Raw genomic sequence first — 25,308 nt, 5'->3', positions numbered from 1 at the left:
CAGACATGGAAGTACTATTTTGATGTGCAGTCTTTTAGACAATGGATTATTTTTCTGTATGTTAATTTATATATGGATGCAACTTTGAAGACTACAGAATGGTGGAACCTGATATTAAACTTTTCAATTAGTAAAAACTACTACCGTTATTTTAACACATAAATTACTTATTCACTAACAGCTTGTACATAGTGAATGAATGTATTAATAACAGACTAAGCTTGTGAAAGAAGATTGTTCTGGGGCTGTGATTTTTCTATCTCAGAACAGATCATTCTAGAGAAGCAGTTGCATGCACTTGAATATTTTTCTCCTTGGGGAAGTATTCATGACTGAATGAAAGCTTAAAAAAGTCAAATGTTTAAAATGTGAAACTGGCAGTAAATTGAGGCCTTTGATTCAAGTTAGTAATTATTTTCTCTGTTTTGTACTTGAATTACTATAAATATTGTCAAAGAGGAAAGGGGAGGGAAGATTAGCAATATTTTTTTATATTCACATTGCACAGAAGTGCAGTGAATAGCTCAGAAGATGGGGGAAAAGGTCAAATTTTAAAAATTGGAATAGAATACAGATGGCAAATCTGGTTTTTGTAGTGTACAAGAGTATTTGTAAAATACCCTGATTATTGTCAAATGGAATCGACTGATAAAATGCTAGTGAAGATTGCTTAATAGGGTTTTAACGCATTTCTGTCATTTATACTTATATATATGTATATTTTTTGGTATGAAAATTAATTAGAACAAATGAAAATACAATATTTGCCGATTCTATTAGTTTTTAGCATCTATTTTGTTTACATCTCAGCTAAAATAACCTCATTTGCCTGTGCTTAGGAAGAAAGCAAGCAATAGAAAAAGACAATTGGCATTAGATTTAATAACTTCCTAAAGGTTTGCAATTTTCTAGTAACTTTTTACGTAAAAGGAGTTTTAATTATGTGTTGAAATGTTTTACTCTTTTTCTCCTTTTTTTTTGGAACTTGGATTCGGTGCATAATTCTCCAGTGCTGACCAGTTTCCCCAAGGAGCAGTTTAAAAAGGAGTATAAGCATAATGTGTAACAAGGAGTGGGAGCTGAGAAATTTGAAGGACATAGAAGGAAATGGAAGCAAAACCAGACACTGTGACTCTGGTTAGAGCCTGAGAAAAGGAAGAAGCTGGGGAACAGTCTTAAGGCACCAGCTCAAGGATGGGTTTATAATGAAGTGGAGAAAATAGACTTTATGTGGGTGTTTTCTGTGTAGGCTTGCTATATGTGTGAAGGATGAGTGGCAAAGATCTGCAGCTGTTTGCACATGGATCTGAGAGGGGGAGAGTAGTAGTTCCAGAGAAGGGCAGGAGGGGTCTGTGAGAGGGGGTGGCATGCATTGTGGTGGTGGATGGATGCAGAAAGCTTTGGGGGCATAGAGCTGCAATTTTCTTGTAAACAAGGTGGGAATTTCACAGGAGCTACAGCTCACTGCTAAACAGAACATTCTGAAGTTTTTCTGTAGGAAAGTAATTGCTTGAAGGGTGTATGGTTTTATCCCCTAAGAAATGCTGGATGGCTAAAAGCACAAGCCAGATTGTGCATCTGTACCTTTGGGGTGTAACCCCAGAGGAAACTCCAGGGGAAGGTTGACTACCATGGGACAGCAGAATTGTAGCTTTCAGGAATAATACAATGGAGTGCCATGGCAGATTTTATTTCCAGGAAGCACACAGGAGGAGATATTAGTGATGGGAGTATGAATAACATTAAGGGCTGTTGTTAGAAGGTATTTTGTAAAGAACAGAAATGTTACAGTTGAAATGGTTCTCTTGAGTTACCTCAAAACCTTTTTTTTTCTTCAAATATTTATAAGCTAAGGCTGATGAAAGTATTCGTTCCAGGTTATAACACAAAGGAGAGTTAAATCTGTTATACTTTCAATAGCCACTCAGTGCTTGAAGTGCTAATTGATTATTGTTGACTTTATTTGCCTTAATATTTGTACATGTCCAGTGTGCAAGTAAGGGCACAGATAACTATTTAATCCCCCGTCAGAACTTCCTCTCACAGAACACTACTCTCAGGGTTGTCAGTGCAATAAATTTGTTTGCTGCAATTTCATTAGTTCCTATGTAACTAATATATGGCAAAGTTGTTGATTTCTGGTGGGGGAAAAAAAGCATCTATAGGCAGAAAATATCTACAAGTTCTCATGAGTAGTTAGGCATTGCTTGCAACCAATTAGTCTAGGTCAATCTGAAAATACTGAAATAATAGAATTTTAGGTAATAGGACAGTGTTTGTTTCTTTTGTTCGTACTTTTGTGCAAACTTCTGGGTTTCCATTCCAGGAATGCTTTTTTTCACCAAAGCAGTGAAGATAATGAGTCTCTTTGATATGCTTGAAGATAAACGTTCTGTCGTTCCTGTTGAATTAAAGCTGTTCCTAAAATAAAATGCATTTTCCAGCACTGGGCTGTGTGGATGACCAATATATGAGTAGAGGGAAAAATGCAAATTTCGGTTACTGATGTGGCTGCTGAGGTCAGTTCCTCCTTGGCTGTGTCAGGACTCACAGCAGGCACTGATGGGCTGTGCATTGCTGCAGAACTTGGCTTAAACCTGAACTGAAACATGAATTATTAGTGAATGACTGCTTGCTTGTATTGTGATACTTCAGCTGGGATTTTAATAACAATGAGAAGGATGCAGGAGGTGGGTGTGTCATTTCTGTGAAAATTAACAGCACAAGCATATTTGACCCCAGGAGTCCAGGACACACAAAAACCTTTGGTTTGATCTGACCTGTTGTGGCTTCTGACCATGGTGTCTTCCTTAAAGTACAAGATTGGTGTGCTCATCTCAGCAGGACCCAACAGTTACATGGGCCAGGTAAGATCTTATTCAAAGAAGCAACTAAAATCAGTTTTCACTAATGCACTGTTGTAGACTGGTCAGGTTTTTTATCTCCTTCTTAACATTCACCTAAGTGTAATGCACATGTCTGGTGTCCATTGGTTTGAAGTGTTACTTAATGTTCCCTACATTTCTGTCATACTGAACTGAGCACCAAAATGTAGCACATGCTCTCACATAGAATCACGGAATAAACTGAGTTGGAAGGGACCCACAAAGATCATCAAGCCCAACTCCTGGCCTGGTACAGGACACCACAAGGGTCACCCCATGCGCCTCAGAGCATTGACCAAGAGCTTCTTGAGCTCTGTCAGGCTGGTGCTGTCAGCACTGCCCTGGGGAGCCTCTTCAGTGTCCAGCCACTCTCTAGGTGAAGAACCTTTTCCTAATATCCAACCTAAACCTGCCCTGGCACAACTTCAGGCCTTCTCCTCTGCCTGTATCACTGGTCAGCAGACAGAAAAGATCAGTGCCTGCCCCTCCTCTTGCTCTCAGGAGGAATTCGCCGACTGCCATGAGGGTCTTCCCTCAGTCTCCTCCGCGCTGAGCAGCCCCAGTGCCCTCGGACACTCCTCATACAGCTCCCCCCGGGGCCCATCTCGGTTGCCCTGCTGTGGGGGCTCTCCCCGAGTCCGGTGTCCCCGTCCCGGTGTCCGTTTCCCGGTGTCCCAGTCCCGGTGTCCCAGTCCCGGTGTCCGTGTCCCGGTGTCCCAGTCCCGGTGTCCCCGTCCCGGTGTCCGTGTCCCGGTGTCCCAGTCCCGGTGTCCGTGTCCCGGTGTCCCCGTCCCGGTGTCCCAGTCCCGGTGTCCGTGTCCCGGTGTCCCAGTCCCGGTGTCCCCGTCCCGGTGCCGTTCCCGGGCGCGGCCGGTGGGGCCTGACACCAACATGGCCGCAGCGTAGGCGGGCGGGGCTGGCGCTGGGGCTGGTGCTGCGGGAGGCCGGGCTGCCCCACAGGCTGCCCCACAGCCCGGGATTGCCGGACTCGCTGCTCGGGGAGGGCTTTGGAAAAACAGGTGGTGACAGGCTTTTCCTGCTGCGACATTGTTTTACTGGTGCAGTGGAGAGAACAGTGTCCTTAAACTGGCAGGAGGGAGTCACCGAGCAGCAGGCCCGGTTGCGTGGGTTGCAGGTGTTTCTTCAGTTGATCTCGTCAGGCTGCTGGTTGTGGAAGCCTGTTGGAGAATTAAATGTTCCAAATCCTTCTGAGTACAGCCTTGGGCAGCCTGCTCTAGGTGATGGCTTGGGCAGCAGGGCAGCTGGATGAGATGAGTGCCAGTGGATCCAGAAGGCCATTCTAGAATTCCGTTATAAAGCCAGGAACTTGTGCTGGGAGGGAAATACCACACTGCTGTCTTCTGTACTGAGCCCCCTGGCACCTCAGTCTGTCTGTCCAGGTAAAGGAAAAAATGTAGAGACAAGCATTGACTTAGCACAGGAACTTTTGCTGGCTTAGCCATGTTAGACAGGCTGCAGCTCTTGTATGAAACCAGAGTCGTGTCAGACAAGAACCGCAGCACGTAGCTGGGTAAATTTGCCCTTATGTCCAATTCTGATCTGTATTGGGTTTGTTTTTCTCACTTAAAGGTTAAAACATTTGGTCTGCATCTAATAAAGAGTCTTAGCTGTTGGGGGATGTTGGGATAGAGTGCTGAAATCTTTTCTACTTATCTTCTGCTGTAATTTTTTGCTTCCTGGAGAGCATAAACTTTTTAAAATATGATTTTTATGAGATTATGTGTTGCCAACCTGTATGAGTAGACTTGAACTCGGTGTGTTGATCTGTTCCCTGTTATTTATTTTCTCCATCCCTCTGTGTCACTTTTTGTTGGTCTCATAGGCATCAGAAAAGCACAAGATTCTCGTTTTGCTCTGCTGTGAGATGAAAAAATGTCCTGAGTTCAATTTTTTTTTTTTTTTTTTTTTTTTTAAAGCAGAAACTGCTACACATGGTGCACAGGAGATTTTTCACTGCATACTGATGAAGCTTGGGTCAGTCTCAAAGATATTTATGGCTGACATGGGACTATTTTTGCCCTTCTTTTTTTTATTTACAGTGAAGAATGCAAGACCTAACGGCTCAGGTAACGAGCAGTCTGCTGCAGTTTCCAGAGGTGACTGTTGAGGCACTTGGGGAAGCTGAGACCACACTAGACTCTGTATTGTCTGGGAAGTTTTCTGGAGGTGAGCATTTTCCTTTAAATTTGGATTTGGTATAAAGTTGTTACTGCCTGAAGGCCTGGGTCATAGCACCAGGTTGGTTTTGTTAAATAAAATGTATCAGGTTCTGATAGTGCTCAGGGGATACTTTAACAATTAGGAGTGCTAAGCATTGAAAGTGCAACAGCCTGGTCAATTGCTGTGCTGTTGAAATGATAGACCTGACCATGCCCTTCTCAGTTTTGAATGAAATAGAAGGCAGTTTTCAAAGAAGGAGTTTTGTGCATTGTTTTGGGAGGAATTTCTTTTTACCAGCTCAAGCACTGCCCACCTATTTCCAAAGTATTTAATAGGATGCAGATGAGGACCCAGTGAGAGTTGCTGACACTAACTAAGCAGATTAGACAGTTGACTTTCCAGGTGATCTGAAGGTAGAGCTGGATGCCTGCCTGGATGTTTGAGCTTCTGTTAAGACCAGATAGAATCTTACCTCCCTGACTCTAAGTGCAGGAATGGAGCTAATCCTTCCTTTGAGCTTGAAGTTCCACAGTAAAGGAACAAGTGTTAAACTCTTCAGTGAAACAACACTTGTTAAATTCTTTCTGGGATCCGCAGGTGTAAAAGTTGAAATGTATGGATGCAGTGTCCATTTTAAGATAATTTCCTGTCCAAATCCCAGTCCAGAGTAGTCGTGTGTCCAGCAAAATTCTTGACTGGAAATGAAATGGTTTCAATGGGCTGTATTTGAAGGATGCTTTGAGACTTGTATTCCTGTACATATTTAGGTGTTTTTGAGCAAAACCAAGCCCAGTGTGGTGTCCAGAGTAGAGCTCGGTCTGTTGTAATCTTTATCCCAAACAGTCAGTGTTCCTGAGTGCAGGAATGATAGGTACAAATGCCAAAGAGTGTGGTTATTAATTTCAAGATGCATCGGTTGAGGATTGCAATGGGTGATGTGAAATAGTGCTCCAGATGTGGGTGGTTTGGCCTGGCTCCCTTTGGTGCATTTGCGGGAGAGGCGCCATGGCTGCCCCACGTTCCAGGGGCTGTGCTCAGGGTGTGTGCTGTCCCCTCTCTCAGGCAGGAGTGGCCTGGCGTGGCTGGCCCATGTTCCAGGGGCTGTGCTGGGCTGTGCTCAGGGTGTCTGTGTCCCCTCTCTCAGGCAGGAGTGGCCTGGCGTGGCTGCCCCACGTTCCAGGGGCTGTGCTCAGGGTGTCTGTGTCCCCTCTCTCAGGCAGGAGTGGCCTGGCGTGGCTGGCCTGCGGCCCCCAGCTGGAGGTGGTGAACTCGGTGACCGGGGAGCGGCTCTCGGCCTATCGCTTCAGCGGGGTGAGCGAGCAGCCTCCCGCCGTCCGCGTGGTCAAGGAGTTCTCCTGGCAGAAGAGGACTGGGCTCCTGGTTGGCTTGGAGGAGGCAGAGGGAAGTGTGCTCTGTCTGTACGACCTTGGGACCTCAAGAGTGGTTAAAGCAGTTGCTTTGTCCCGAAGGGTACGTATCTTTTTGGGGAAATGGGGATTTTGTGTTGTTTGGTGCTGTGTATTCCCATTTCAGGAAAAGATTTGGATCGTCTCTTTGAAGGTTGTATGTTTTCCGTATTGCATTAACAGTCAGTTAATGCATTGTCAGTTCGGATTATCCAACCAAGAGAACTTTCTTCTCTGCAACCCTTTCTGCATTTTTGTCATTTTTGATTTGAGGCTCTAAGGAGCACATTGTTTCCAGTATTATTTTCCATTTGGGTTGATAGTGGTTGCCTGTTTCAGAGCTGTTGCATGGTATTTTCCCAAATTTTCCTGGTTTGTATGAGGCAGAAGGGCAGCATTCAGATTCAGTGAGCTAAGAAAAGTTTTCTTTTTCTTCCTCAGAATGAGTTGGCAAAGCGCTGGGAGAATAGGAAAAAGCGGTGCATAACATAGTATAAAAATATGTCATTTCAGGAGCTTCTCCATGGAACATTTTTGGAAGACTCTATGCAAAATTAGTAAAGATTCATTTGGAGCCAGTTGTACAATGAAAAAAAATATGTTAAAAGAAAAAAGTTAGCAGCAACAGCCCTTAAACTTTGTCTAATTGTTGCAGCAAGATGTGTTCTGTGTTGCCTCATCACAGTCTCTAAGACTTGAAGCACAAGAATTTGAATAATCAAAATACTCTGTTAGTCCTCTGAGCAGAGAAGAAGGCCTGGGCTGTATCAGTGCTGAGGGGCTTTGAGTGGTGGTAGAGGTAGATGTAGCTTTGTCTTTGTTATTTAAGTGCTTTACACAGGTAAAGCTTCTAGCATGTCTCTTACACGTCTCTTCTGTGACACAACATTTCTAAGTAGGAAATGGAAACTGGTAATCTGGAAAGACAGAACGTGCCATTGGAGTGGAGAGAGCTTTCTTTCTGTGGATTTCCTTTTTGCTTGATGTACTAGGGAACAATGCTTTGTTCTTTGGTCTCAGGAGCCTGTCTTTCCTTTCCTGTTTGTGGTGTGGCAGTGCTGGCTGCCCTTGGGAGTGGTTTCCCTGGGGCTGTCCAGGAGCTGTCCCCTGACGTGCCGTCCCTGCAGGTGACGGCCATCGAACCCATCAGCAATGACGGCGGAGCCAGCGTGAGCACCCGGCACCTGCACCAGAGTCTGCGCTGGCTCTTCGGGGTGGCCGCGGTGGCCACGGATGTTGGCCACGTCCTCCTGGTTGACCTGTGCTTGGATGACTTGTCTTGCAGTCAGAATGAAGTAGAAGCATCGGGTAAGCTGCAGTTTCTAAACCTGAATTCCCAAGTGAGGAAACGTGTTTCTTTTCAAACACCAGCTCGTATTCCAGTGAAGATCCCAGTGTGCTGATGGACCGCTGACGTTTCTGCCATTGCAGACTGCTGATTGCAGATGGCAGTTGGACATTGTGTGGTCCTGAACTGACCAAAAGATGGGAGTGGCTTAATAGTCCTCCTGATGTTCAGAAGGCATGTTGCTGCCCACATTCCTTTGTCCCTGTGATTCTTACCAGTGGGATGTAGGAATTTTTCCACTGGAGTCAGTGCCACTGTGTGGTAGGAAGTTGTGTCAGAGGTACCATAATTCTTGGGAGTTTTCTCCTGTTTCCATGAATGACTTGGGGCAAGCTTTAGGCTTGTGTTTTAAAATAAGTCTGGCTTGTCCAAAGTCCTGCATTTGTGGTTTTGGATTGCATGTGCTGTTTTGGGTGTTGTGAGAGTGGCTTCAGGAGTTCATGTTCCTTCAAGTGGCTTCATGATTTGGAGGCCCAACCTCCTGATCCATAGAGTCCAAGAAGAATTTGACTACAATGGTTACATTTGTGCTTAGTTTTGAAATAGGAGTGACAATACCTGTCCCATTGGAGAGTCCTTCTGTTGTCTGAAGGAATGCAGAAACAGGAATAGCAGAAAAAGGTGTTGCAGAAATGGGTGTTTTGCCTGGCACAGTAGAGTTAGATTATACATGTTGTACAATCACATCAGTTTAAAATGCAGTGGAAGTGGCATAATGCATTCATTTGTTGTCTTCTTTTTTGTGTGTAGATCTAGAAGTTGTCACTAGAATTCCTGCTGAAGTTCCACAAAGAAGAGAAGCTGTGACCAGGGAAGGGAGACATCTCTGTTTTCAGTTACGAAGTCCTTCAGGAACAGCAGTATCAACCCTGTGCTACATAAGCAGAAGCAACCAGCTCGTTGTGGGTTTTTCTGATGGCTGCTTGTCACTGGGGAGCATGAAAACTTTGAAGAAGGCGTAAGTAGTTCTTTCCACTTAGCCATGCTTGGAGGTGCAGGGGTCTCAATTTTTCTGTTTCAGGAAATATATTAATTTCAAGAGCCCTTTTTCTGTGAGTGGGATGTTGGGTATAACCTTGGAGTGTTCTGAAATCGTCTTCTGAAATGACTGTTAAGTCATACATGCATGAAATGCAATGCCTTCTTTGCAGTGGGCTGTGATTGATTTCTTACCGTGCCTGTAGATAGAGGTCTTGTGGAAAGTACTGGGTCGTGTCAGACAGCAGGGATGTGAGAGATCTGATTTTTATAAGTCAGTTTGTTCTGTCCTGTCGTATTCAGTGAAACAAGGCAATGTGTGTTTTCCCATAAGACGGGTTTTAGAAGTTATTTTTCAGAATCACTTACTTCAATTAGGACATTTACTGAAAGGCTTCAGAATATGAATAATGTGATTTTGGTGATTATATATATATTTAAGGAACCAGAATGAAACTAGTGGGACGTGATAATTCAATAGCTGATCTGTGTCTGAAAGTATATTCTTTCCTACATTTCAGCCTTGATGTAAGCAGGGGCTTGACCCATTCCAAGGCATAGACGTACATTAACCAAATTTTCCTTGGAAGCCTTGGAGATGAGAATAAGAAGGATGTAAATTTATAAACGAGAAAAAAATTAAGAAATTATTTAAAATCTGATGAATAGCAGTCTCATTTTAAATACTTGGCCAAATTCAGATGGGGTTTACTATAGCAAATCTGCAGTTACTCACCAAAAATTACTGATACGTAAATAGATAGTGGAGGCATAATTAAGTGTCAGGAAAAGATTGCAAAGATACAGTTAAGGTTCAGAAGTCTGAAAAAAGGTTTGTTACAATGTCCAAGTAAAGAAATAGAAGCTCCTTGTGTTTGGTGGTGTTTTAAATGTGTTGAGATTTACTGCATTTTAAGTTCAATATTGAAGTTGGCTTCAACAATAGAAACAATGTTTTCCCCAGCAGCTGAACTAATAATATCTGTTCCTCCTCCTCAGGCAGAGGACATAAACAGAGGTTATAACTTTGATGGACAGAAATCTCCTCACCTTGACTGCTGCATAAAAGGTAGTCACTTGCTTGACTTGATTATTTGTATTTTTTTTTTTTGCAACCTGTAGGCACTACACTCAGCTTGGAGGAGGAAGGATTCCTGTCTGTGCTCTTACTTTTCAAGAGCCTGAGAGTGATCTTCAAAATTGTTGCTACTTATGGGCTGTTCAGTCTACACAACAAAGGTAAATAAAAATTACTATAAGGCATTGATTTTGCTATTTAAAAAGAAAATATTTGTTCACATAGGGCTATCCCTAAAAGGGGACAATGACAGTATTGCTGGTTGCTTCATGAGAGCTTCAGAAGTCTTTGGAGTCCTTGTGTGCCATTTCAGCTTCCCTGCAGAAAAGGAACAGTGTTCAGCAAACAAATCAATGGTTTCCAGCTGGGATAAGGAATAAGTCAGAGTGGGGAAGGGTGCACTGCATGCGTTAGAGGGACTGACTGGAATTTAGGTGGGAGGGGGACAAACATACCTCTCTCTCAGCATCAGTGAGCAACTTAGTCAGCCCAGCTGTTCATGGAGTGGCAGGCTTCTTGAGCTTGACTTCAAAGCAGTTTTCATGGAGAACACTTTACTGTTGTGAGCTATTTCCAACAATTTTTGGTCCATACTGCATATTAAAGCTTTACAGTGGTATAGATGGCATTTGTCCCTGAAGCTGTTTGTGTCAGAATTTCCTCCTTTATGTTTTACTGGCTAAATGTGAGCAATTATCATGATTTGGGAGAAAAAAGCAGTGTTTTTCTTTCCAGCTAGAGCATGCTCTTAAGTTAATTTCAGCCTAGATCTAATAAAATGATAATAAGAATTGTAAGGCAGCTTTGTAATCAAATCTCCTTATTTACACTTTTTTCAGTGAAGGGAATACTGTGAATGTACATCTGTTGCAGTTGACATTTGGTGGCAGGAAACGTCTGGCATCAGGACAAGTCTTGTACGAGGTAAGACAAGCCTGTATGTGGGGAGATGAAAAGATAAAGTTTCCCTGAGTGTCAGTTAAGTCAACTTTTTGTATATGAATGACAGCTGAAATTTCTAGTCATCGAGATAAATGTCTAAAGAGTTTATAGAATTATAGTGCTTTATCTTATGGAACTGCCCTTTGGTATGGTGGACATCTTGTTCAGATCAGCAACTTTTGTTAGAATTGATTTTATCTTTAGTCATTTTATAAGAAAGATAAGATTCTTTGCTTAGGCTTCATGTTAGTTTTTCAAAGAGATGGTTCAAAGACACCTTGATGATGAAGGAATTCTGCAAAACATGTTTAGATCTAGACTAATGTTAGGGAAATGCTAAATTTTGAAAATGTGCAAAAACCTTTGGAGCCAAATTATAACTTGACAATTCTGTTGCATGTCAGATGTAGTTCCTATTGATGGGAAACATACAGTAAAATAAGCATATTATATCAGGTATTTGCATTAAATAATATTTAGGTATAATGTATGTTGTTTTTTCGAAATTGCCTTTCCTCTCTTCTTCATTTTTTCCCCCCAGGGTTTTAAATACTGTGTTGAACTCTTCAGTTTACCTCTCTGTGGTGGAATCTTCTCCTGGAGAGGGCAGACCAGCAATACTAAATTACTCAGCTGTCAGACCATAGAAAAATTTTGCAACCACGCTGACAGAGAGGATAGCGTTAATGAAGGTTTGTTGTGATGTCCCTGCTTGGTTGTTCCAAGCTACATGGTTTGGAAATCTAAGCAATGAATGCTGTTCTATACTCACAGTCTTAAATAATCATCTACCTGACCTTGTGGGGCTTAGTAAAAAAAGTGTGCTTAAGTTATGTGAGATTTCTTATCCCTCTGAACATCATTCTTTAAGGGAAAATGTAGATTTTATTTTATGTTTGCTGAGATGCCAGAGCAGTGTATGGGGTCACCTGTATCATGCTGGTCAGTCAATTTGTTCTGCCAGTTGTCTGCGTTGCACAGCAAGACCATTATTTATATTGCTTAGCTTTCTGATGGTTTTTAATTAGACTTTATTCAGAACCTGCTCAGGTTAAGTTCTTGCCACACATGATCTTCTGCTGGATGTGCGTTGAGGCTAGCAGTGAAGTTGTCTTCTGGGTTGTGAAAGTAATTGTTACACTCTAAGGCAGTTCCATCAGCTGACAAAATTGAAATGGCACAGAAGTTCACAATGAGGCAGAGAGAAGTGTGTGAGGATCCCTAGTGATGAACTGAAGAGAGAACAGAGAAGCATTTTGCCAAACATACTGCCTTCTTTTGTTTCTTGTGCTGTTAGTTTGCTTTACACCTAGAGAATGCATTGTCCCCAGAGAACACAAAACATTCCACTTACTGAAGGAACTGGAATAGAACATTTGGAATGTTTTATGTTAAAGTCTTTATTTGTATGTACTGTTTGTATTTGGAAGTATTATATTATTTATTTAGTCTGATAATTTTATTCTTTTACTTTGACTCTTTAAACTTCCTGTTTAGTCACATATGGAAATCAGTCATGGGGCTGAGTGATACAACTGTATAAGATAAATACAAGTATGCTGTCTAAAAATAGCAATTTATGTATTCCTAGCGTATTTTTCCCACAAATTATTCATCCAGCATGCAAAACAAAAATTAATAATTGTGTATTTGATTTTGTTTAAAACAAATATAATTTGAATAAGAAAAAGAGGCAGTATGACTGATGCCAACTGCAGAGATTTCATAATTTATTTATCATTCATTTTATCATTCCACTTATATTTCCAAAAGTGAAATAACAGCAAATATCTCATATTTTCTACAATAAGAAACAATGTCTTGTCTTTGACAGTAATCTCTCCTGACACCAGTGTATCAATCTTCAGTTGGCAAGTGAATATCCATGGTCAAGAAAAACCATCTGTTTATTTGGGTGTGTTTGACATCAATCGCTGGTATCATGCGCAAATGCCAGACTCACTCAGGTAGGTTTTAATTAAGTGCTCGCAGTATCCCTACAAAGGTTAATTTGGAAATTGCTGTTGAGCTTATGCACTTGTTTTCTTTAAGGCCGGAAGAATTCCTCCATGATTGCCCCTATTTTGCACTGTGGTCACTGGATCCTGTAATAAACATGACTTCTCCAAACCTCATTTTGGATATTCTGGTGCACGAGCGTAGTCTGAGTCGGGGGGTTCCTCCTTCTTATCCACCACCTGAGCAGTTCTTTAATCCAAGCACCTATAATTTTGGTAGGTATTTCACTGCTTTCCATTTGAATAGGGCCAAGCTTCAGTGGAGGTCAAATGCTACTTAGTGGTTCTCCTTCTTGTTCATTGTTTGTCACCCAAAACCCAAAACATAAAAAGCCCCACAAACCTCCTCAAACTTGGTTGCCTTGTCCTGACAAGGTGCTTACTGTTGTGGAACATATCTGACAGGGTGCTGAGTTTTGGTTTGGGGGCTTCTGTAACATATCCTGGGAAGGGGGGTGGTCATCAAATGAAATGCCTTTGAGCTGAGGCCCAAAGCACAGCCCCTGGGTAGCAGCACTTGAGCTTAAGTTTCTAGAGACAGAGAGTAACTCCTTTTTAAGGGAAGTGTGTAAGTGATGTGATGAAGGAAAGGGGTACTGGAGGTTTGTTTTTCCAGACAGCACTATTTAAAAAGCATAAACTGGTGATAAGGCAACAATGTCTGTCAAAGGTTCCTTGTTTCTGCAGATGTGACCTGCTTGCTCAACTCGGGAGTTGTTCACATGACTTGCACCGGTTTCCAGAAGGAGGTGACATTTTTTACTGTATCTCTGTTGAGGCTGTCAAGAGATGAACCTTTTCTGACTTTTCTCTTGCAGTGCTTTGAGTGTCAGGGAGCACTTTTTGGTCCCAGTGCCCATCCACATGCATGACTGCAGTCATACCCTGCCAGTTTCATGCAGGTGGTGCTGTTTCAGGGGAGGCATGGGCAGGGATTGAATGGCTAGAAGGGAATGCAGCACTGCTGTAGTGGGAAGAAGGAGTGTGGTGGAAGTTGGGGAAAGTGTTTCTTTGTACTGTCTGCATAGTGTGAAGTTAGGGTTTTGACCCCTGATGAACTTGAGAAAGGAGGACAGCATAGAGAAAGGGAAAAGTGATTTAACTGATTCAGAAGAAATGCATGTTTTTTTCTTTTGACCTTGGCCAAATTATCACTTCTGAACCTCTGCACAGGTTGTGACAAAGCCTTTCAAATTGAGTTCCAGTTCACTAAATACTGCAACATGAATCAGTGTCTGCACAAACAAGCGCGGAAGTTTGATTTAAAGTTGTGTGTTAGGTTTAACTTCTACAGAATGTAATTTGTGTTAGGGAAAATGCTAGGGCCTGTATATTGACAGACAGGCTGGAAAATATTTCCTTTCGCATTGCAATGGTTGGTATTTTCTTCTTCAGGATATTTTTTTAAATTTGAAACCATTAGTTTGGCTGCTGTTTTTAACACAGAACTTTAATGATTGAAGGCTGTCTTAATCTGTGTGTTTTGATTGATGTTTCAGACCCTGAAGTTTTTGAAGAAATCTGGTCCTTTAATAAGTGAAGCCATTCGTGACAGCTACACTCGGTGTCTTGTAGCTGGCTTGCTGTCTCCAAGACTGGTTGATGTCCAGCCATCCAGTCTGACTCAGGTGAGTGTATGTTGGGGAATCCAGGGAGAAATACATCCATCCTGTCTGAAGGCTGTAGAGGCTACAAGATATGACCCATCTGAGTTTTCTGTGACTAGCAAGCTTCTCTGAGAGGCAGGTGTTGACATTATTTAGCAGAAGTAATAATATTCTTGGATCTAGACTCTGAGTTTGACTGGGAAGAGCCCCCTTGGCAAGCAGACCCAGACCACAGAATACTTATTTTGCAAGCCTGATATAGGCTCTTATATTCTGATTAGATTTTCTGGTGTCAGCTCTGGTTGGGAAGTAACTTGTGAAAGCAAGAAATTTTAGGATGACCTTTGCTGGATTGTGACTATATTGTTCAGAGACTTGTTAAGCATTTAAGCAGGGATTGCTTTTGGATGATAGAGAAATTTCAGAATTAGGTCAAGAAACTTCATTTGGAATTTTGTTGGCTGCACTAAGAAGTGTTTGGCATATATCCTTGTCTGAAAGCAGATTTCAGAAAACGATGGAAGTATGACACATGCATTCAAATGACAGAATGTGTAGAAATGTCTTTGAATGTAATAATTTTATTTAAAAGGCAATCATATTTTTGAATATGTTTTAAAAAAGAGACAAAGGGAAAAAAATGTAAAATTACTATGCAGGATCATTTCACCTGAAAGAAATGTCTGAACACCAGCTGGAATAAGCTGCTGCATTATTTCCCATGTGTGTGCATGTCTGTGCATTATCCTTCTCAACCACTGCTATGGCATTAGAATACAGTGTTTGAACAGGCTGAAATTTCAGCCAACTAGAACTGCAGTGTTTCACTTCTTTATGGTACTTTAACAAATTGTAACTTAATGTTTTGGCTGTCAGAGCTGCTTCATGTCTTGCTGGTCTGGGGAGCTGCCTGGCCTCAGCTTCACTGTTTCCATGCAAACACGGTCATGTTTGCTCTGTGCCCTTCACACGTTCCTGATGGCAAAGGGGTGTGCCCAAAGTGCATAATGGTATTAGCAGGGGATGGTACTGAAAAGAGTTAATTGGGACTCAGTAAATGAAGGCTGAAACCCCGAGGCACAGAAATAGAGATTAGAGCAAGCCTGTGTGAAGTTGAAAGGTGAGAGGAAAACTTTCCTGTATTCCTCAAACCAGCAAGCAGTCCAGCCTGTGGCTAGAATTAAGAAAGAATCAAGAATATGGAAATAGTTGCATTTGCAACTAATGTCTGAATGAGTATCGGGTTAGAAACAAACACTTCTGTCAATGGCACAGGTACCCTCTGATCCAGAGCTACTAAAAAGCTGCAGTGTTTATCAAGGTAAGAGTCACGGGAAAAGTGTGTGAGGTTGTGATTTGCTTTTGTCTGTTCCTTTCAGGAGGAGCAGTTGGAAGCAGTGTTGTCAGCTGCTGTGCAGACGGGTTCTTTAGAACTTCTGACGGGATGCATTAAACACTGGACTTGTGAAGGTAATGCTGCTTGCCTTGTTTTTATATTGTGCCTGTTTGGGTTAGAAATTGTGGCTTCATGTCTTTTTTGTTTTCTGTTTTTAAAGAGCAGCCAAGTTCTGCTGTCAATTTACGGTTTGTTCTTGAGTGGACGTGGAACAAAGTGATCTGTACAAAAGACGAACTGGACCAAATCTGTGAGTACTGGTGTAGTCATGTTTGAGCCCTGGAATGATTCTTTGTAAAGATCTTCCCCAGCAATCTGCCAGCGTGTGCTGCTGGCTCTTGAGGTGGCTATTTAGATCTCCTGGGGTTGTTCAGTGTCAGACTTTGGGAGTCTGCAGTTGCTCTGCTGCCTGGTGATTTAATCTCTCTCCTTGACAAGGTGTTCCATTGTTTGATGGCTCCTGCAACTTCATTGACCCACAGACGTTACAGTCCCTTCAGCACTGCCAGCTGCTTCTGAGCAACCTGAGCACAGTCCTGAACTGTTTCCTGACAGAAGCCCGAGAGCTCACTGAGAGAGGTTGGTGGGAGCACTGCTGGGCCTTTGCTCTGGTGGTGAAGGTTTGGAAGGGTGCTTGGGATGTAACTGTGGAGACAGGAGCTGCTGTTGTTTTGGATGGTTGGGAGAGAGTCAGATTGAGCAGGAAGGAGAAGTTTAAATGTGTGAGCAGTTGGGACTTTGGTTTAAGACACTTTGAGTTCAGGGGAGCAGCTTGTTGAGGAGTTCATGAGGCTGGGTAGGGGAGTCTATGCTGATTCAGCAGTGAGTTGAGTGAGCACCTGGGTGGCAATTACAGCAACTGAGTGTGGTAATGCTGGGAAATGTTCCTGATTATTAGCTAGCAATTGATAGTTGTGTGCAAATTGCTGGAAGATAGGAAACCAAAATGAGTAACTTGCAAAGCAATTTCCTTGAATTTTCTTAGCTTTTGATTTTAAAAATTTTTGTTGGCTTATTGAGGGCAAAAGAAAACTCCAGCTTTGCTAAACTAAAAATCTCTGCTGCATAGAAAACAAATGTCTTCTTCCTGAGTATATCTAATGGTTTAGGCTTTTTTTTTTTTTTTTCAATTTTAATCTTTAGTCATTCTGTTTCTTTTTAGTGATTGTTTCTTTAGGGGGTGGTGGATGGGGGACTGGTGTTTTTTCTTCAAATTCAGAAGTGATCCAGAGGGACAACTGCAAAGACAGGTTTCTACTGTGTTTGTTTGTACTTTCTGTTTGTTCTGCGAGGGAGTTTTGTAAAAAGGAGAGAAATTGCAATACTCAAATCATGTTTTGTGGCTTTTTTTTTCAGGGTTTTCAGACTTGACCAACAAGCAGGTGGTAACCAGCCTCATTTTTTTGTATGCACAAGTGGTGATCTGGTTCTGTCGATCCAGTCTCCTTCCTGAGGGTTTAGGTAAGCAGAACCTGTAGTACCAGAACACTTGTTTTGGGAGCAAAAGCAGTATCTGCATGTTTTGAACCTTTAGTTGCGTGAGGTGAAAGTACAATTTGGAAATGTCCTTAATTGAGACACCTTATGACTTCCATTGTCAGCCTTAATTGTTTTACAGATGCTCACATGTTCAAAACCATTTCCTTTGAGAGTTGATAATTTAGGAGTACCTTGAGCTTACCCTACATTCTCTGAATGCTGCATTGACTGCAAACATGAAACTGATCATGAGACAAGTAGTTGAGCCTTTTGTCTTAGTTCTCCTTTAGCAAAGGCAGAAACAGGATAGGGCTGATTGAGAGTTGGAGGCATCTTGAGGTTGTGTGGTTTGTGTCTGTCTAGTCCAAAGTTTTAGTTGAAAAAATGATCTTACTTCTTTAACCTGCTTGTCCTTTATCACCTGTAGATGATCACATGCATTTGTCTAGACCTTTCTACAATTACCCTCTGATTCAGAGCTACTATACGGGTCACCGACAGAAACTCGAGCGTTTATCCAGGTAAGACTTAGATGAAATCTCTGGAAAGCTGCCACTGTTAGATTGTGTGAGAGTGGTTTATTTTTGCAGTTAAACCCCTTTGTCTGCACTTGTTTGGTGTTACTTGTAACAGAGCAAGAAAGCAAACCTGGAATCCAAAGTGTCATTGCCACTCTTCTCTTGGGTTTGTGCTTTGGACTCCTTATTTAACAAGTTCACTGTGACCTAAGGACCATCCTTCCTCTGACTCAGAAATCAGTGACACTGGGAGAATGGAATGAGTGTTTTACTGTGTCCAAGCCCTTGCTCCCTTTTGTTGCAGAGGAAAATGGGATTCTGACTGCTTGATGATTGATGGAATGGTTTCCCAGTTGGGTGAGCAAGTGGAGAAGTTGTGGCGGAGAGATGAAGGTGGCACTGGGAAATACCCACCAGTTAGTTTACATGTGAGTGTTGTGTTCCCTGAAAACCCCAGCAGCAGCAGCAGCAGCAGCTCCCCTCAAGCCAATGGTTCTGAAAGACAGGAGCATTAGAAAAGCTTTTCGTCTCTCATTTCAGGCGCTGCTGGATCTCTATTTGCTAGAAAGCATTGAAGAAAGTGACAAACATGCAATTGTATCCTTTCTGGATTTGGTTATTACTCCTTCAGTGTGTGCACATAAATGTTTTTACATGTTTTCATCTATGTCTTTTTTGCAAAGTCTTTTCTGATACAAGAAAACAGGTTCCCTAAAATATTCAAGATAAAAATCTTGCTCAGTTTTTCTCAAAATGTAATTTAGTTTTTAATTTTTTAAGCAATCCTTTCTGTAGCAAAGGACTGTATGTTAGAACAGTGAAATGTGAAATGTGCTGCTTGAGAACAATTTGTAACAGTGGTCTTCCAGTAGCTGATTTTTGCCAAAATCAATCATTTCCCAGCCCAGCTAATAGTGTTTGCTTTTTTTTTTTTTGTGTTAGAAGTGCAGGCACACAGAATATTAAAGAGGGGGTTGAGAACAGTCATTGGGCAGAAGCCTAATTTTTAAGCTGTGGAACATGGAGACTTGCCTTTGTTGTTTGTTGGCTAAACTGAGAAGGGAGCCTGGAGATCAAGGGGTTGAAGATGGTTGTAGTCCCAAGCTGCCTTGGGACTCAGACTCAGACATATCCCTAACATGGGATGTCAGAAAGGGAAAATGACACTTGGAGTGAGGGATCCGCATCAGGTTTTAAACACAGTTTCAATCAGTCTGTGCTAAGTTGCATTGTGAGGGCACCATAATTTGTGTTGTTTTGTGAAGTCAGGAAATGAGGAAAACAAAACAGCTGTAGAACTTGTTTTCTTTAATAATTCAGCATTGGATGTTCAAGTGTGTTGCTTGTCCAACTGGCAGCTTCTCTGATGGAAGCAGAAACCTGAGTTTATATCCAATATTTGCCTTTTTGATTTCCTTACAGAAATCCACAAATGTTTCTTTCTGCAAGTATGTTCAGAATGTTGATTTGTGGTTAGGACCTGATTATTGATAAAATAGGTTGTAATAGCTTAAAATGGCAAAATACATACATTGGGATGTTCTGCTTTCATATTCATGTTTTCATATTATTATTTTATTTTGTCAAATGTAACGTGATAAATTTTTGGTCTTAGTGATTTATTCACCTTAATTAGATATTCTCAGACAATTTACTTGTTGCTGGATATCATGCATTCCTGTCCAAAGAAAACAGAAACTTTACTTGTTTCCTTTCTAACTGCCTTTGCTATGCCTTGGGGTCTTGTTAAGCTGGTTCGAGGATTTTGGCTCCTAGATCACAATGATTATGAAGTAAGTATGAAACAGTTAAGTAAGACACACATAGCACTGCAGAGATGTAATCAATAAAAATATTTTTAAAAACTGGTAGTTAGGTATTAGGAGCTGTTGGAGCATAAGATTTTTTGTAACACTGCCCTGACATCTTCAGCAATAAGTTATGATTTGAAATTTTGCTTTAACTACTTTGACAGGAATTTGATTCAAAAAAGGAGTAATCAACTTTAACAAGGCAAAGGAATATAGTTGATTACAAAGGAGTAATCGACTTAATATTTAATAGTGCTTATATATTAAAATATATTAAAATATATATTAAAATATATTAATTTTCAAAGCTGTCACTGGTTCGGTTTTCAGCAGGTTGGTTGGGCACTGTTTCTAAAAAAGTGTTTTGGGTACTTAAAGCATGGAAACTGTCACGGTAGCAGGAAGATTTGAGACAGAAGACTGCAGAAGTGACTTTTCAACCTGTTCTTCCTAATGCTTTAGGTTGTTCTTTGCCTGTCACCACACTAATAGAATCAATTTGTCAGCTGAGTAACTGATTATTTAGTAACGTATTTATAAAATGGGATCTTTGTACACAGAGTTTCGTTAACTTAGAAAAATGTGAATCGTTCCTTTTAAGACATTCACTTTGTTTTGTATGGCTGATGTTTTTGTTCTGCAAATACTGAAGAATTTTTACTGGTATGTCCTGGATCAAGTATTTTGTTAGTTAGACACCTAAGTTAGTCTAAGCCCTGTCCAGCCTTGCTGCAGAGAATTTTGTGTGTGTTTGTTGCGCGGGTGTGTGTTCCCTGTGGTGATCCAGCTGCTCTCACCCTGTCCAGAATTCCCTGGCCCTGCTCTTCCATCCAGCTACAATCAAGACTGTGTCATGGCAGCACATGAGGATCATTCAGTCCCTCATGTGCCAGGGGGAGCACAGGCGAGCCCTCAGGTACATCCAGATGATGAAGCCGTCAATGTCCAGCAGCAGCGAAGTGCGGCTGTTCCTCACCGTCCTGTTGTCCAACAGGTCAGGAAATCTCCTGCTGCTTTGGCATTCAGATAGTGGGAAACGTGGAGCAGTGGTGATCCAAACAGGGCTCCCCTCCTTTTCTTTTGATCCTTAAATGAATAACCATCAGTGTGGGGCATCTCCAGTGCTCTCACTCCTTTCCATGTCCAAACCCTTGACTGCAGGTGCATGGTGGAGGCTTGGGGTCTGTTGCAGCAACACAGCACGAAGCTGAACGTAGAAGAGCTGCTAAAGCACATGTATGAAATCTGTCAGGAGATGGGGCTGATGGAGGATTTGCTGAAGCTGCCCTTCACAGACACAGAAAAAGTGAGTTTGGAGAAGAAACAAAAGAATCTTAATTGTCCCTTTGGCAAGAGGAGAGGCAGAATTGTAATGGATGTTTGAAATGTGTTATTTCTCACAGGAGTGTTTGGAGAAGGTTTTACAGACCAAATCAGGTGTTCAGAACCATGAATTCCTCTTAGTCCACCATCTGCAGCGTGCCAACTACATCCCAGCACTGCAGCTCAATCAGTCCATGAAGAGCAATTTGAGGGTAAGGGTGGATGTCCTGCTGTGTGTGCAAGTTTCTGTCACTGTGACTGATCACTTTTGATAGTCCTCCAAAAAAATTCTGCTCGGTCTTTTATACCATTCTTTGAAAGACTAGGAATAAGTTCCTACATGTCTAGTTGCAGCTGAAGCTAAAAGCTGGCTAAAATAGTTTTACTACTGCTAACTGCCATGTGAAGCTGAAAATTAAATGTTTCAGACCACGGTTGACTCCACTGAGTTTGTTTGCATCTGAGTAAAAAATAGATATCTTTTCTACTATCCCATTTTTTCATTCAGATCGTCAGATCCCTCTGTTATACATGGTTTGACTATGGAAGTTATTTATGTCACTTTTTCCTGCGGAATAGAGTATGTTGTATGTCATGTCCTGTATCTTTACCTGAGAACAGTCTGGCTGCTGGACATGTGTAGTGGGGTTTAGTTGTGATTTTGGGTTATTATCTCAAATTACAGTGCAAGCTCTCTGATTCCAGTAGTTCATGTTACCAATTTTATGACATAAATTCTCACCTGTTTCTCAAAATATCCAGATTAAATTTTGTGTTGTGTAAACTTGTCTTAGGGGGATCTCTGATGCATGTGTTGTTTTTTGAAAGGGTATTTTTCCAGCAAATCAAACCTCAGAAGTAGTCTTGGAAGGTTTAAGTCCTGTATGTGAAAACTGTGTTCCAGACAGAAGGTGTGTGTAGATAGATTTTCTTAACTCGTTCTAATTTTCCTTTCATTTTGTCCAGCATAATTTGCAGCTTCCCTGTGTATGCAGTAATCCCAGACATCTGTATTTCATGATAACCAGGGGGAAGCCTGCTCTTCTATAAGCCATTTGAAAATTGCAGGTGTTAAGCAGTATGTAAGAATAAGGCTCTGCAAAGTGTCAGAGTCCTTTTAACTAGGAGTTTTATGCTCTACTTTTATTCCAGTCTTCCTTGCACCTATCCAAAACTACCAGGTGAAATTGGTTTGTGCTCCTGGGTGGAGCTTGGAACTTACTGTGGCTCTGTGCAGTGGATTTGTTCTCCTCTATCTGTAGAGCAAATTTAGGCCTTCGTTAGAGCAGAGATGGTGCTGTGCAATGAACTTCAGGTATATTGTTAATTCTTGCTTTACACATTTCTTTTGTCAGAATGATCGTGATCCTCGCCTGAGAGAGAGAGCAGTTGCCAGAAATTCTCTGTTAGACCAGTATATCAAGATCCTTCCCACAGTTCAAAGGAAGCTGGCAGTGGAGAGAGCCAAGCCGTACCGTTTGCCTTCATCGGTCTTAAGAGAAGGTAATTGTAGAGAAGTGAGGGAAACACGATGTGCAGCCTTGGTTACACTTGGCCAACACTTGGGTTACACAGGGCTGACACTTTTCCCTCTTGCTTTTACAGTCCCAAGGCCAAAGCCATTATCAACAGCAACAAGACAGGCTAATGCAGGAAATGTACACATCAGTACAAGTTTCATCAGTAAAGTGTTGTCCAGACTTAAAGAAGCATGGCTAGGAAACAAGAAAACCAGTTTCTCAGAATATAACAAGTAAGCAGCTTTTCCACAAATTTCAGCCTTGTTCTGTATGTTTGAGGGGAGAGAGAAAAATGAGGAGAGCAATCTGTTTGAATTATGTTAATATCTTGGTGGGAAGGTATACATGTGAATACAGCTTTGTTTTGCTTTTTTACACAAAAAATATATAACATTTGAGACACAATTCATCATAAGTAGTATTTGGAGAAACATATTTTTCTGCTGTGGTATTCTTAGTTAGGCAAATACATGTATTTACATTATGGGAAATGTGCTAAAGACAGCTGAAACTAAAGCTTTGACTACCACCAAGCTGTTGGTGTACAGACTGACAGACAGAAAGAAGTGCCTGTCATTTCCCTGTGGGCCTAATATATCACCCCAGCAGTGAGGGTTCACCTGTATTTCTTGTTCAGGGAAATGTTTTTGTTCTGCATCATCTGAGATTATCACAGCATGTTGTTTTTCATTTCTTTATTGATGTTCCTAGTTTCAATTGTGTGTTTTACCAGGTTGCTGGATTTGGTGGTTCGTCCTGTTCCCTCCCACTCCGCGGCCCAGGCCGAGAGCCGGCAGGCCCCGTGCTCGGCTTCTGCTTCTTGTGTGGCATCATCATCCAGCCCCCTGAGATCAACCACACATCGCTCCAGCTCCCTAAAGAGTCTGCCAGGAGCAGCAGAGTTGAATTTACTGGAAACTCCTCTTGTGGCCAAGGTTTGTATTTTAAAATGTCAGTAGCAGCCAACCAAACCAAAAGCTTGTGATCTTTGTTTAAAATGAAACCCCTGGATTCAAATTGTGAGGTATTTTTAGCATGCATGTACTTATTGTATACATAGTCCTTCTGGAAGCAGTAAAAGGGAAATAGAGGGAATGTTTAGTTTCCAGTTAAGTGCAGTGATTACCTTATCCCACAGCTTTGAGAAATACTTGTTTCTATCGCATGGAAAAAAAGTTGAACCTGGACTTTTCCATCTATACTTGGCTGCTTAAAGATGACTTGTGGCTTAACCATGTCAGTATTTATGTGCTGCATAGCTTTGCATAGTTTGATGTGCATTTCTACAACCAAGAACCGCATGCTTCAGACTTTTAATCCAGTCACAGGAATGACAACAAGCAATGTCAGTGATGTCAGTCTGCCAGATTCAGTGACAACGCTCTGCATCAGTTTTGCTTATCAGTTTTTTGTGTTAAACTCTTATTTCCAGTCACTGCCATCAAACTGTTACCATGCAAGGCAGTAACACCTGACATGGCCCCTTGGTTCTGATCTTTTTGCCTTTGCCTACCTGAATGAAATAATTGCCATCTCCCTAAATTATAACCTTCTTCTTGTTATGAAATATCATCCATGCTATTGAACTAACTTCATCATTCTCTTTTCTAACTCTTTCAATACTGGAAAACATTTCTGACCCAGAAAGATCTGAACATTGCTACATGAAGATATGTAGGTATTTTTACAGCACTGTCCCTTCATCTTTCTGTGCAGATTGATTAATTAGTGCAGAAGTAAGCTGAGGCTGTTGCTCAGTTGACTGGCAATACAGTAATTGGCAATACAAAAAATCTGGAATACAGTAATTGAAAATGCTACCATGTGGAGTAAGGGTTGTGTGCCTTTTAAAAGAACGGTGTAGAAATTGCAAAAATTACTGAGATAGAACACTGTAGACAAGAAGAGGCTATATTCTTGTTTCTTTAGGAAATTGAAAAATAACCTGTTGTCACAACTGAAGCTTCAAGCATTGGGAACCTGATTGTATTTTACCCTGTCAGAGGCAGAGGGCACTGCAATGTGACGGTCAGTGCTGGTTGTGTACACACCTTGTGTTGGAAAACTGCTCCTGCTCGTGGGTGGTGGCAAATGGTCAGTTCTGAACAGAAATATCAGAAACAGAGCACGTGAATTGCACACAGGGACTGCTCTGATCCCTGTGCCTCAAATACATAAGCTCTCAGGCTGTAATCTGTACATGTATTTCACAGTCAGGGGTGACTGGAAGGGAAAAGCAGCTTTTCAGTGTCATCCAGCTCAGTGTGAAATTAGTCTGTTTGCTACTGAATAAAGCTTTAACAGACGTTTTTTAACTTTAGGTTATTGAAGACAGTGCAGTGACAGCATAAACTTAAGAAGCAGCACCTAAACCACCATCATATAGTAAACTACCTCCATAAAGTAATCTTCAATACAGCTATGATACTATAAAGCATCAATTAGTATGTGATTTGCCTCAGAATAATAAAGGTGAATGTGACACAGCTGACGGAGATAAGAGACTTTTATGACCTTTATATTTCTCAGAGTAATCTTCATAGTTTTTACAAGTTCTACTGATACAACAAAAAAAAGCCTCTACACAGAAACAGAATTTAATGTATTCATACCCCTGAAAACCATGAAGGCTACCTTTCAAATATTCCTGTGACTCAAGGCTTCCCTTGCCCACAAATACAAACCCAGAAATCAGACAGCAGGACAAGACACTCTCATAATTCTTATGCTAACAGCAAAAAGCAGGCTCATCAACCACAGTATCAAGTAGTGTGAAACAGGCCAGTGCATCCAGTATCTGGATCACATCAGGTCAGAG

At 41.6% G+C, this 25,308-nt stretch overlaps 1 protein-coding gene across 1 annotated transcript; it reads left to right on the top strand.

The window, feature by feature from the left end:
* Window positions 1-4,524: 4,524 nt before the first annotated feature.
* Window positions 4,525-24,841, top strand: LOC310907404 (protein ELYS-like; the record flags this gene model as incomplete). The annotated part of the gene is made up of 26 exons (XM_083857624.1): window positions 4,525-5,072; window positions 6,283-6,536; window positions 7,600-7,780; window positions 8,571-8,778; window positions 9,921-10,037; window positions 10,716-10,800; window positions 11,360-11,510; window positions 12,653-12,785; window positions 12,871-13,052; window positions 13,524-13,585; window positions 14,336-14,464; window positions 15,823-15,913; window positions 16,000-16,089; window positions 16,278-16,418; window positions 17,196-17,300; window positions 17,746-17,839; window positions 18,141-18,264; window positions 18,377-18,433; window positions 19,483-19,629; window positions 20,454-20,641; window positions 20,809-20,953; window positions 21,051-21,182; window positions 22,326-22,473; window positions 22,576-22,704; window positions 23,157-23,425; window positions 24,812-24,841. Exons 1-26 carry the CDS (start codon window positions 4,952-4,954, stop codon window positions 24,839-24,841), a joined length of 3,513 nt encoding a protein of 1,170 aa, XP_083713750.1. The 5' UTR covers window positions 4,525-4,951.
* Between the last annotated feature and the right edge of the window lie 467 nt (window positions 24,842-25,308).

The sequence above is a fragment of the Zosterops lateralis genome (genome assembly GCF_965231275.1).
Source record: "Zosterops lateralis genome assembly, chromosome: 3".
Classification (NCBI taxonomy): Eukaryota; Metazoa; Chordata; class Aves; order Passeriformes; family Zosteropidae; genus Zosterops; species Zosterops lateralis.
This window is presented reverse-complemented; position numbering and strand designations above follow the sequence as displayed.